The sequence below is a fragment of the Telmatherina bonti genome, assembly GCF_933228915.1.
Source record: "Telmatherina bonti genome assembly, chromosome: 20".
Taxonomy (NCBI): domain Eukaryota; kingdom Metazoa; phylum Chordata; class Actinopteri; order Atheriniformes; family Telmatherinidae; genus Telmatherina; species Telmatherina bonti.
This window is the reverse complement of record NC_136618.1, coordinates 27330998-27343968: the sequence shown is the minus strand read 5'-3', so window position 1 is coordinate 27343968 and position 12971 is coordinate 27330998. Positions and strand designations below refer to the sequence as shown.

Here is a 12971-nt window from a genome sequence, read left to right as displayed (position 1 = left end):
CCGTCAGGTCACTGCCCAAACAGCTGTTATGTGTTCCAGCAATCATTACAGTACAATTTGGTCGACTTATAGACACTTATTCTGATAATACCTGGGCAAAAGTGGATTGCACGGTTACAGTCAGGTATTGTTGAACTATGACTCCAAATGAACCTTTTAAAACAAATTTTGCATCCTTGCAATTTTATTTAGTTTTCCCTGTTTAATTACAACAACTGTAAACCGAAACCCAAATTGTTATTAAGCAGATTTGTTGTTTTACGTCTTTGCGGGTTGACTTGTTACGTGTTTATTCAGGCAGTGAGAGTGAAGACTGAAAGGCAGGATTTCATCAAATGAATGTCAGGTTACTACAAGTTTTCTTTAAATTTACGATATTCTGTCTTCTGACACACATTTGGTGCAGCACAAAGCTCCATGCTGGATTCATAAATAAAGCTGATACGAATGACTTTATATTTTTCCGACCCTACTTTTTACAAACGTGAACATATGAGCCATTCAGACATATTCGTGCTTAATCTGCTTTCCATATCCTCTTTGTCACCCTTCTGCTTTTAGGATCAAGAAAGCAGGAGCACAAATGTATTCAGAATTTGAGAAGAAGTAAACAAAAATGATAACAAAGATCTGTCAACGCTTCACCTGTTCCAGATGACAAACAGGTAGGGTCCAGCTCGAAACTGCTGTTTATATAATTCACCGTCACAAAAAGCTGAAAAAGAAGCAACTCGCTTCCCATCAGACTGATACAAGATAATGTTTGTTAGTTAGGCACATACAGTACATCTCTGCAGACTTGGAAGCTTTTGAATCTGTAGAGAACTACAATTAAATAGATATAAATAAAAGCAAACAGAACCAAAAATGTTTGAGTTTTTTTTGTTGTCTGTTATTCTGTCTGTGGTTGAAAAAAAGAGGCCAAACTGTATATGAAGGAAAAAAAAAACTACCCTTTGCTTGTAATGTATAGTTTGCTTAAGTGCCATACTTTCTTATTTCTTTACCCAAAGACTATCTTCCTATCTGCAGTTTTTCCTTTATTCTTTGGCTTTCACGTTTGATTTTTTACACTTCAGCATTAATTTCATACTATTTAATCATTCGTAATATCTTCATCTTTCCTGTCATGACATATCCTGTTCCAACAATGTACGACACAGAAACAAACGTAAGAACTGCTGACATGGTTAAAGCAGATATCAGACGCTTGCCATGAAACAAAAAGGTTGAATCAAAGGTTGCATAATTGGTCTACAATTTATGTTCAGGATTTTCCTGTATTTTCTGGAATGCTCGTGTTGACTTTGATTTGTTTTTTGTACATTTTGCTTATTACATGTAAAACTGGAACAAAACCTCGGAAAGGAAGGCAACTTGTGAAACTTGATCGACTTTGCTTCCAAGTCACCATAAAAGGTAATATTTAACGATTTCCAAGTGGAAAACAAACAAAAATACACCAATAATTTTAGTTTCAGTGGTCCATTAAAGTTGAATGTCATGCCTTCTTGCTCGATGTACTGTCGTCAAAGTCCCAGGGGCAAACATCTGCCCTTTTAGTAGCACTTGCAGCTCCACCTTTCAAATTTGGATTGCTCTGCTTCGCTGAAGAAGCAGTTTTGTCTGTACCTTTTTTATCCGTTGTATCCTCAAAATCCCACGGACAAACTTCAGCCTGCTTTGCTTTGGCCGCTCCAACATTAGCACTTTTCCTCTTTTCTACGAGCGGCACCTCCTGAGGACTTTCCACATCCCACGGGCAGACCTCAGCCATTTTCTGTTGGCTCACGTGTTTCTCTGAAGACTTATTCTTGTCCTTAGCCTTCGTTCTACTTTTCTCTTCATCAGCGTCTTTTGATTTCTCCTTTTCAACTGTCCTTGTGGATAGGGCGCCTTTCTTTTTTAAAGGGGATTCTTTCGTTTTGGACTGTACAGGGCTAGGTGAAGCTGCAGCGCTGTCAAAATCCCAGGGACAAATCTCAGCTTTTGAAGTTGGTGGCTGGAGGGATGTTCCTACTTTGGTGGTATCTGACATGGGGCTTCTCCCTCTTCCATCCACTGGAGAGGTACTCTTTATCTGTTTTGTCATGTCTGGTGATCGAGCTAACTCTGTTGTCTTTTGTGGTTCTTCAAAGTCCCATGGACTAACCTCTGCTCTATGTGTTTTGGAGCTTTCCAATGCAGACTGAGGCTGCTTACCTTTAGACAGACTGGATACAGGTTGCTTTGACCCATCAGCTGGGGTAGCTTGGCTGTCATCCTCCCATGGACATATCTCAGCACGAATGGCTGATGCCCTCTGAGTCTCCTTAGAGTGCTTTCCACTAGATGGAGACTGATCAGAAGCTTTCTGCTTTTGAGATTTGCTTCCTTTGGTGCTGCCGCCATGAATTGTTGTAGTTTCCTTTGGTGCTATTGATACATGCTTTTGGACCTTGTTCTCAGACGGAGTTGGTAGGTCTTCCACCTCCCAAGGACACACTTCTGAAAGATCATAGAGGTCCTTTCCCGTGACTGGATCAGAACAGATTGTTGGGTGGCTGCCACTCACTGGCTGTTTCATGATTATACCTTTTACAGCACTTTGCTTGTACTCAACAGACTGGCTGATGATCATCTTGGGCTGGGACTCATTTTCTGGCTCTGCATTTGCTTTCATGTCTTTGCTCTTTGGCTGACTCTTCTTATTGCTGTCCTCTGTGCTCTGAGTCTTTCCCGTCAAGCCCAAAGTCTTCTCTTTGGCACTGGCGATGACACTGAGGGACTTCTGCAGCATTGAGGCTCTAGGATGAATTGGTTTTTTGTCAGCAGTGAGGTTATGAGCACTGGCTGACTTGCAGACTAAAGGAACGGACTCTGTTGACTCACTGGGAGCATTTACATTCTCAGTGGACTTCTTCTTGACCAGTTTTTTGCCTATAAGTGTATCCAGAAGGGACCCTTCAGCATTAGCCACCTCCATCTTTTCTGTTACTGAGCTGTTGGTGTCTTCAGTCTGGTCACGGACATGGTCGTAGCTGCTGTGGGACTTCTTCAATGAGAAAACCTTGTTCTTTAGAGTCTCCTCTTTCACTGGTTTCACTGGATGAGTTGTTTCTAAGGGGTTCTTCTTCAACATGCAGATACTGTTACGATTGCTGCCATGTTCCCCCATCTCTTTGTCTTCTCGGCTACACTGCCGGTGGACTGATTCAGGAATTTCTGTGATCCGCCTCATCAGCGAACGACCCAGCCCTTTTTTAGAGCTTCGCTTTTTCTGCAGGTGCGGGTTGTTTGCTAGCATCTTCTTCCTCTTGTAAATCTCTAGTTGTGAGTACAGTTTCTTCAGCTCTTCCTAAAAAAAGATGAAAATACAGATGCAAAGTGATGAGTCTTGTTAAGCTGCCTGAAATGAGAGTTGGTAAACTGCTACAAGACTTTGTTACAAAAAAAAGCAGACAATCTACTACAGAGACCATGCAGTACGACTTCATGACATGTGACTACAAACGGTTGTTAAACAGCTGACGGACTACTGAAGATCACATGCGTGCTGAAAATAAAAGCAAAGACAGGACAGTCTTGGACAGCATCAAATTAGGAACATAGTGTGCTTTTAGTGTTAGGTCTGAAACAGCCTCTAAGCTCGGGTCCTCAATTAAATCCGTCTGTATCTTCATTCCAGACAATAAATGCTCGCAAGTGTCTGGATGTCGTCATAGTACCACTTCCTGTGAGGTACCTAAATATTTTGGGACAGAGACTTCTTCAGCTCTAACAGACAAACAGATATCGCTGCTCACGTTGGTACGTTTTTCCCAAAGGCTGTCGCAAGACCTTACGCCACAGCCATTAATTGAACTGAGATGGCCCATTTCGTCTGGCGTCTGCAATAAAAAACTACCATGGCTCAGTATTTCTGTAAAATCAGCAAGTTAAATAGTTGGAGAGGATAAATATATCAGCACACTGCATGCATACCCGAATGTCCTCGGGGTCCAGACTGTGTTCGCTCCATGCTGATGTTATGCTGCTGTTGAGGTATGACCCGGAGCGACCCATGTCCAGCTCATCCTCATAGGCTTCAGAGGCAATATCGTCTCTCATATGGGTTCCAGCAAACAGGAACTGAGGGAAGCACACAAAGCTAGTAATTTAAAATGCCATTCACGAGCAATGAAAATGGACCTAATTCAAATTTGACAAAACCAGATCGTAATGCTCTTTGACTGCTGCTCCCAATGAGGTTGAGCATTGGATTACAATGAAAAAGACTATTTTTAGACTTTTTAAATCTGTCAGAAGTATGGGAACTCTGGTTCCTATCTAACAAAATGCCAGCTCAATTTATGTGTTGCACTTATCGGCAAATAAAACAGAAAAAAAAAATCACATGTATGGTTTATATGATCATAGGTAGACACCCCAATAAACACATCCATATGTTATATTGGATGAACACATAATAAGTACTGTACATCAAAATTCCCAAAGTAGCTGACCAATTTTACAAATGGTTTTTACTTGTTATCCCAGTTATCAACCGGACTTAGCTGAAACTGTCAATATATTACAGCATCTTGCTTGTTTAAAAAAAAATAGGCTTTGGAGTCCCTTGCTTTAGAACATTATATTTTACTTGAACAACTACTCAATTGCTATGTGTTAAATAAATCCCTGAAAACAGCTGGGTAAACACCCTGTTTTCCCAGCTGGGTTCCAATATTTTTCCCATAGGGAGTACGGTTAGCTCAGTAAATGCTCCCTCAGTGTAGCCTAGGACAGGTTTGCATTAACATTGCTAAAAGTAGGCTCACATCTTTCACATCAACCTTTGATTATAATTGGAGTTGTTGGATCTCAATGTGTCCTCAAGCTTCCCACTGACCCCCAGTAGTGCATGTAATATCCAGAACACTTGTTTAATCTGTCTTATCTCCCCACACGTTGCCTGGCGACTGAACTAGAGATCTGCCCAACCACAAATTTTCATTGGCTGCTTCAATATTAAATGTTTCAATCATCACTGGAGGTCACTTTTTAAAAAAGCAGCACACCTGGAGGCTGATTTTCTCTTTTCCCTCTGCTCTTTTGTTCTGTGGGTGTGGAACAGGTATGTGGTGGGAGGATATGGACTCGGTAAGTTGGGGCACACTTTACATGTCCTACACCTAGTGGAAAAATGTATAGCTAAGCTAAATGTTGTTGCCACACTCTGTATATGTTTTAGTTCGGTTCTGGTTCATAGATGAGTTAGTTGGGAGTTTATTTCTTTTGGTTTTCAGAGTAGCTGATAACAGTTTCAGTGTTTGTAAAATATCAATGATTCCAAGTTTTTGCTGTTTGGAAATAAAAAAATCTCTGACTTCAGTAGAATGCCCATTAAAAAGCTGTTGTCGTAGCTTCGGTAAATTTTCATTCTTTAGTTCATTCATTCATTTTCCAAACCGCTTAATCCAATTCAGGGTCGCGGGGAAGCTGCAGCCTATCCCAGCGGTCTTTGGGCGAAAGGCAGGGTACACCCTGGACAGCTCGCCAGTCCATCGCAGTTCTTTAGTTCAGTATACTGGTGATAGTTTTGATAAGAACTCTGTATTTAGGCGAAGAGAGTACCTTAAGGAGATGGATCTTTCAGAGGCCTGACTGGCTTGAGTAACATTTCCAGGAGTCTGTTGGAGCAACTAACATTTAGCTAAACGAACTACTCTTGAAAGCAACAAGTAGGAGACAGGAAGCGTCTCTAACTGGGGTCATCATCTCAAATTACACTATTCAAAATTTTTGGGATAAATATACCTGTTTCTCAAGGTTACCAAGTTTTGTTTTGAAGATTATATTCAGAGATGGGAGGGTAATTTAAAAGATCAATTCCCAGTTTACAGCGCAATAACTAATGCACCTTGCTAGCCAAGCTAACTTGCAAATATGTTATCCGATAACGGCACTCTCCTCTGTTGCGTTCCTGTTTCTCAAGTTGTATTTGTGTTTGTCCTCTTTGGAATAATAACACTATCTTAGGTTTAAATGGGTTAAGTTGATGTCGAGCTAGACTGGCTGCTGCAAATAAAACACAGGTTCCAAAAATTTGGAAACCTCTCAGGTATTATAAATGGAGGTCAAAGAGTTAGCATAAGGTTTAAAAAAAATACTATTTTTACAACCGGGTTGCATCATTTACACCACAAATAACACAAATAGTTTACTTTACCTTTGGAATGAGCAGTAAGCCCAATGTCACTGTCACAGTCAGGTGGGTGTGTGTAAAGAACAGCAGCAGCATCCAGTCTGGATGGAGTTCAGGAGCGAGGGTGAATCTGTGAGAGCGGAAAAGTAAAACAAATAACAAAGAGAAAGAGAAAATAAACTGACAGAAGAAACTAAATCCACACCAGGACGTTAAACAGATGTGCAACATTTTGCAAGCAGCAGAAGCCGCTGCGAGTTACTCTCTGGTATAAATAGGTTTTTAAAGCCTTGTGAAGTAGCTAAGCCAGATCCCACAAAACAAATAGTAGTTTTTAACTCCTTGAAATCCTACGATTTTCTTGTAAAACTGTGTTGTGTTTTGGTTTTTTTTACAGGCAAAAGGCTTGTTGTAGACCAACTATTTGACTTGACTACTTTTACTGGACCACTGTTGATCGAACAGGTCTGACACCATTACATGAAGCATCTAAATACATTTCTGATTCTGAAGTTAAATTGAATTATATTGCGAAATACATACACATTGCTCTGTTTGCTGCTTAAAGAGACCTACATCCTGATACGTAGTCATTAAGTGCTTCATATGTTCCACTTGGGTGATCCTTTTCCCAATGTTTTCTTCATTTCTCAAACAGGAATCAAAACAAATGGGAGTGACCTTGATCTGGTCAGAAGACTGCATCTATTTATACATCTGACAGCAATGTGCTGGACATGCTGCGGTGCAGCAGTTGGTGCAAAATGAGATAATTAGGGGCAGAAGCAACGACGGTGTGAGGAGCAACTACAACCTTTTATTTAAAATGAACGAACACGGTTTCAGCAAGGTGCCCAAGGAGGATAGGAAAGCATGTCCTTTCAGCCGCTATGCAAGTCATATAGCGAGCTCATTATGTTGTTGAAATCAGCAAATGGCTAATTAATGAACAGTTACTGTGGTAATAGCTTAGAGGCATGAATGAAGGAGATGGCCCATCTTAGGAAATGTCCCAACGCTTTGAAGTCATCCCTCCTTCATGTTTTCTGAGAAGTTTCTGTGCAGATGAAGATTTAATAACCTTGGCACGCTGTCTCCTCTCAGTCTGCAGCATCTTGCTGAAACACCATCGCTCACACAAACACTCCCAGCAATCTCATCTCCTTCATTTTATATCTGCATCCCGTTCACACTTGCATCTGACTAAAACCTGATGTCTATCACAAACCAAAACGAAAGCCTGAGCTTTAACTGGCCACAGTGGGGTGCTGCGACTAACGCAATTGGATGTCTCTAACAAGCCGCAGAGTACACCGTGGCCCCAGGTGGCAGCCAGTCAGAATCAGCTCGCCACACCAGGCAACTGTCCAATTTATTAGAGGTCTCGTCTGGTTATTTTCTGAAAAGAACAGCCCCACAACAAGCCTTAAGAGGCCCATTAAAAAGTTGGCACAGTAATCACATGGAGCCAAATGTTCAAAAACCATTAAAACTGTGAAAACACCCATTTCTTAAAAGAAAAAAAACAAAACAACTATTGATAGTAAACAATTTATTAAGAATCTGTCCAAATTTCTAACAAGAATATGGCTGCCAAATATTGTAGCTATTTATGAAAAAAAAACATCAGTCATTCTGACATGGTTCATTAGTAAATAATGTGATGGAGCTGAACTCTCAATTAGGGGCGAGGAATGGCTGCGGTGGTGTCAGCTGAAACGTCTCATTTATTAACTGCTTGGTGCAGCAATTTGACATGCAGACTGGAGGGACAGGGACGGTTTTGGCACGATAAGAAATGACTCCCAGCTGAGCAGAGGGGTTGAGCGTCATGCTGTAGCCTGCATGTAAAGGAAATGAGGCAATCTACATGAGGTCGATGAACGCTATCACAAGAGGTGGTTTTATTTATGGAGCATGCGGGACCTTTTATCAATGCACCTGACAAAATCTACATACTTAATGAATTTGTCTTTCCCTTGGAGCACTGATCAGCTGTACCTGTGAGCTTAAAGGTTCAGGTCAAACAAAATGAGGCATCTAGCTCCATCTGTTTAATATATAGCCGAATAAAAAAGTCAGCACATTTTCCTACCTGATTACATAGAAGATAGCCGACAGAACGAGCTCGTTGTGAACGGCGATGGCCATGTAGCGGGGCTCGTGAAAGGCAGATGGCACGGTTCTCACAGCGTAACAAAGATACACCGCCCACAGCAAGAAGAGGAACTCAGCTGTGAAGGGAGAAAAGTGGTCAACTTTACCAACACGCAGGTTAAGAAGTCGTTTTAATGTGGTACATAAGCCAACGAAAACAGACAAAAAAAGATGAGTTTCACAGTTCAACACACCAATGCCACAAATAGATGTGCTGCTCAGGTATACGGGAACATACCCTGCTCAATGAACTCGTTTGTAACAGCTGTGGTTGTATTCTCATGACAAATGAATCCCAGGGCACCTCCATGGCAGCCTGGCGTCATGTTTCTAAGGTATCCAGCTTGATCGCAGTAAACAACCTGGTGTTACCTGCTAAAACTGCAGCTAAACCATATGCTCCCCTCAACAGCGGCAGCAGTCAGTGCCCTTATATCTGTTAAGCTTTCTATTGAGTCCCCCTCATCTCTTTCTCCAAGAAACCAGACTGTCTTGTAATCTTTTAAAGGGATCTTAAGCAGCAGTTCTTAGGCCTTTTTGAATGGTTTTGCTTGAAGGGTTGGTGAGACACTTAAAGCTGGGGTAGGTAATGTTGGGGAGCTAGCAAGATGGGAAAGTAGCGCCCTGTCTTGGCTCCTCCCCCTCTGGTTTTGTTTCTTGTGTGATCCAAGGTTTTCTTCTTACCTCCAAGGAGATTATGTTTTTACCGGCATTTATCTGTTTGTGTTCAAGGTAACTCAAAAAGTTATGGATGGATTATGATTAAATTTTTGTGAGTTGTTGTAAATGTGAAAAGGAAGAACAGGTTTAGTTTTGGTGGTGATCCAGATCACTGGGTGGATCTAGGAATTGTTTAAATGCCGTGGCAGAGATTTGCGCTCTCAAAGTGTTTTTGTAGTTCGCAGCTTTTTCCACCAACGATTTTCTATTTCTCGGCTGTTTAGCGGGAGGAGGCAAATAAACTGAGCTAGGTCGGGAAATCCTTCCTGCATTTTCTCAGCCATGAAGAAGCTTACGAAATATAAGAAATGAACAATTTCAATTCGGCCCGAACGTTTTGATTGGTCCGGGTTTTTTCAGATTTACAGTAAATTGAGGGGTCTAACTATATTTCTTATTGTTCATGATTACAAAATGTATCCTACCCAAGCTTTAACATTGTTGTATGAATCTTTCAAGCATAAAAAGGGGACATAAGTCAAACGGTTAGTTTTGTACACATGACCTACACACTCAAAAATAGAGGTACCAGCTTGTACCTAAAAAGGTACAAATGCTTGTCGCTGGGGGTGTACTCTTTTGAGAGACCTTTCTGTACCCTTCAGTTCTGGTCTATTGTTGTACCTTATCAAGTTCAACCTCACCTTATCAAGTTATATATTTTTTTATGTTTTCACAGGATTAGGCCTGGTCCATGCAACTTAGCAATATTATCTTATCTTTAATCTAGAAATAATCTTCAAAAACTCAAAATGCTGACCAGCCATACACTTAGTTTGCAGCATCTGACCTTCATTGTCTGGTGTAGTAAATGACTGTTAAGTAGTACTACTGTCATCACTCAACTCTGCTCTAGTTTGTAACATTACAGCCATTAACATTACATTTCTCAATGCTGCAGGTACCCTTATGGTCGAAATGGTACAAATTTGTACTTTATGTCACTTTGAACCCTTTTTCGTACTCTGAAGGAGTGCTTCTGGTCTCTTAAAGACCAGTATTGTACTTTTGAGAGAACATTTCTTTAAAATGTACCTATAGGTACAGAAATGTCCTTATCTTGTACCTCTATTTTTGAGCGTGTACAGCTTAGCAAGAAAACAGTTTTCAAAGACTGTATCTTTAGGCATTTTGTTTCTAGCAGCCTGTCACAAAGACACATCATTTGTTCCCATTTATTCAGATGCATCCATGAAAAATGCCACAGATAATACAGTTTGACAGGCATAACATAGTATTTTTGACCAACAAAATGATTCCTAAATAGCCTTTGGCATCCAACTTGGCACTTCTCAGCGTGATGTGCAATGTTTCCTCAGGAATTTTTTAGGAAACTGGACAAGTGAGGGACGAAAGCCGTATCAGGCCAAAAAGATGTCAGAGAAGATGAACAATATCTGAAAGTCCTAAAAAAAAAGGAAAAATGTTCAGCAAAGATCTGACACAGAATGAAAGATATGCAGCTGAATCTTCATGTAATTTGTCTGCTGTTGACTGAGGCCTTGTGAAAAGTCGTCTCCAAGGAAGGGTGTCTGTCAAGAAGCTGTTCTTAAAGAAGGAAAAGAGGGAGAAAAGGATGAATTTTGTAGCGATAACAGGCCTGATGGAGTGAAAAACCCGCCCCAGAACCTGGATTTTAACAGTATTGAAGCAAAGTGGGATCATCTTGACAGAGAACAGACTAAAAGGCTGCCAGCATCCAAAGAGGGGTTTTGAAATGTTCTTTAAGAACCCTGGAGAACTATTCCTGAGGACTTGAAGAATGCTGGTGTGAGAGTGTATGAGCTGCGTCGTGGTCCAAGAGCTTTGTTGAGTTTTGGTTTGTTGCCTGATTTAATTTCTTAAGTTGATGCTTTAAAAGCACCTTCTGGATTTGTTTGGTTTAATAGGTTTGTAGATGTTCTTTGTCTTCATTCAGCCTGTGTTTCTATCCGCTTATTCCTTCTTTTTCATTGAGCAATGTTTCTTGTATGTTTTGTTCTGTTGTGATTACTGTTCTCAGTCATCATGTCTGGATGTCTACCATTGTCTGTGTCTTGTTAAATGTTACTCATCTGCACCCTTAATGCTGCTGGGTATGTCTGCTTTCTCTTTTCTCTTCTCATTTTACATGATCACCATCAGTCACTCCTTACTTGTTCAGTCTCTTGTTAGTTTCATGATTCCCTGCATCAGCACAAGCTTTGTTTTATGTTGAAATACAGCAAATTAAGCTAAAACTAGTTGGCTTTCCACTTGTTGATCTTCTATGTCAGAGGTGTCCAGAGTTGGTCCTCGAGGGTTGTTGTCCTGCAGGTTATCGACGTATCCCTGTTTCAACACTACTGTCCTTCATTAAATTAATCCAAGAGCCAATGAAGTTCTGCACAACGACTGCTTCTGTTGTATCAGGTGTATTGGAGCAGGGATGCATGGAAGACTTGCAGGATTGTGGCCCTCGAGGATCTGAGCTGGCCACTCCTGTTTTATTGGGTTTCTCTTCTTTATCATGGTGTAGCAGGAGGAACATTTTATTCCTCCTGTTGCTTCACTATAGGTCCTGTCACTTTAATAGCATGAGATGGCCAGGCCTATAAAAGGGGATTGCAGCTGCAAGTTCAGCATGCAGACAACAAAGTCTCCACCTACTTCCACCTCCTTCCTCGTTTTATTTTCCCTTGTGCTGCAGGTATGATCTGTTGCTGCTCTTTAGCAGTCTCCTTTCTTTACATATATGGTGCAGCATTTTATTGTGGTTTTTCATTTTAGCTATTTGTGCCATGCATATCCCCCAGTGAAGGCCTTACTGCTGGTATGTATGTTTACCGTGATGGTAACTTACTATAAGCTGCCAGTAGTCATGTGGCAAATGCTTCTAGGAAGAGCTTAGCTGGAGAAAGAGCCCCAAGCTGGTTATCTCTGCATGGGCATCATTGACATTGCTGGACTGGTTGCCTGGGCCTCAGTCTCTCCCTGTTATCCCAAGTAGCTTGCTGCTACCACCGTGGCCTAGTCTGCCAAGAGCCAGGCTAAGGCCTCAAACTCTTCTTCTGCTTGCCTGTGTTTTAGCTCCTTTTTAAATCACTGCATTTGCATTGATTGCTGCAGAGTAGCCCCAAGCAGGACTGGGGCTTGCAAGGAGCTATTTTCTTAATTGGAATTTAAATTTTTTATTGCAGAAACTTTTACATTAAAAGAACCATTTTATTTGTTTCAATTTATTTCTTTAGGTGCTGGAGAAGTTGGGCGGTGGTTGCTGGGCTCTGTTGCCAGTGGCATCCCCCTTTGTCTGTATGCAGTGTTAACCCTGCACTTTTGGGCGTGGGTTGTTCCTTTTTGGGTGTGCGCATGAGTGACTCACGTGTGCCTTATATTGGTGATGCTGCTCCTGTCCTGCCAGCCTCCCCGCCGGTAAGCTTGCCAGCACCAAAGCTTGTAATTTTATTTTATTGGTTCTTTTTTTTAAATTATATTTATTTATTTATCTATTTATTTTTATTGTTAATAAACATTTTAACTTTGATCCAGTCTCCTGCCTCAAAGTGAATTGAACCTGAGTGCCTTAGTGTTTTATGGTCTCAGATTATTTCCTTGGGTGCAATTCCCAAGGTGGCGTTGTCGGTCCGTTAAGATTACACACCCCTCGCTCGCCACAATAGTATATGACAAGCCGTCTTGAAGGATTAAGGCGCTCATAAAAAAAAGCAAAAAACAAAAAAAGCCTTCACTTCAAGCTCTTATATATGCACAGAGTTATTATAATTACATGATTGCAGGTGCTTTGTTATAGTGGTGAACTGAGCGCTTCAGCACCACATTGTCAGTGTCAGTGGTTGCGTTGGTTATGGACTACTTTGCGAGAACTATCTTTAGGTATCTTGTCAACATATAAATAATGAGTACTTATGCACAGAAATGTATCCCAGTGAAATGAATTGAAGGGTAAACA

General features: G+C 41.0%; 1 protein-coding gene across 1 annotated transcript in view; it reads right to left on the bottom strand.

Moving 5' to 3' along the window:
* Nucleotides 1-1501: 1501 nt before the first annotated feature.
* Nucleotides 1502-12971, bottom strand: part of gpr158a (G protein-coupled receptor 158a) — a gene marked incomplete at both ends in the record, with an annotated part of 109151 nt that continues 97681 nt past the window's right edge. Inside the window, 5 exons of the mRNA XM_079259484.1 lie at nucleotides 1502-3337; nucleotides 3786-3869; nucleotides 3964-4110; nucleotides 6191-6296; nucleotides 8262-8400. Of these exons, the coding sequence (XP_079115610.1) occupies nucleotides 1502-3337; nucleotides 3786-3869; nucleotides 3964-4110; nucleotides 6191-6296; nucleotides 8262-8400 (2312 nt within the window). The remainder of the gene's footprint in view (nucleotides 3338-3785; nucleotides 3870-3963; nucleotides 4111-6190; nucleotides 6297-8261; nucleotides 8401-12971) is intronic.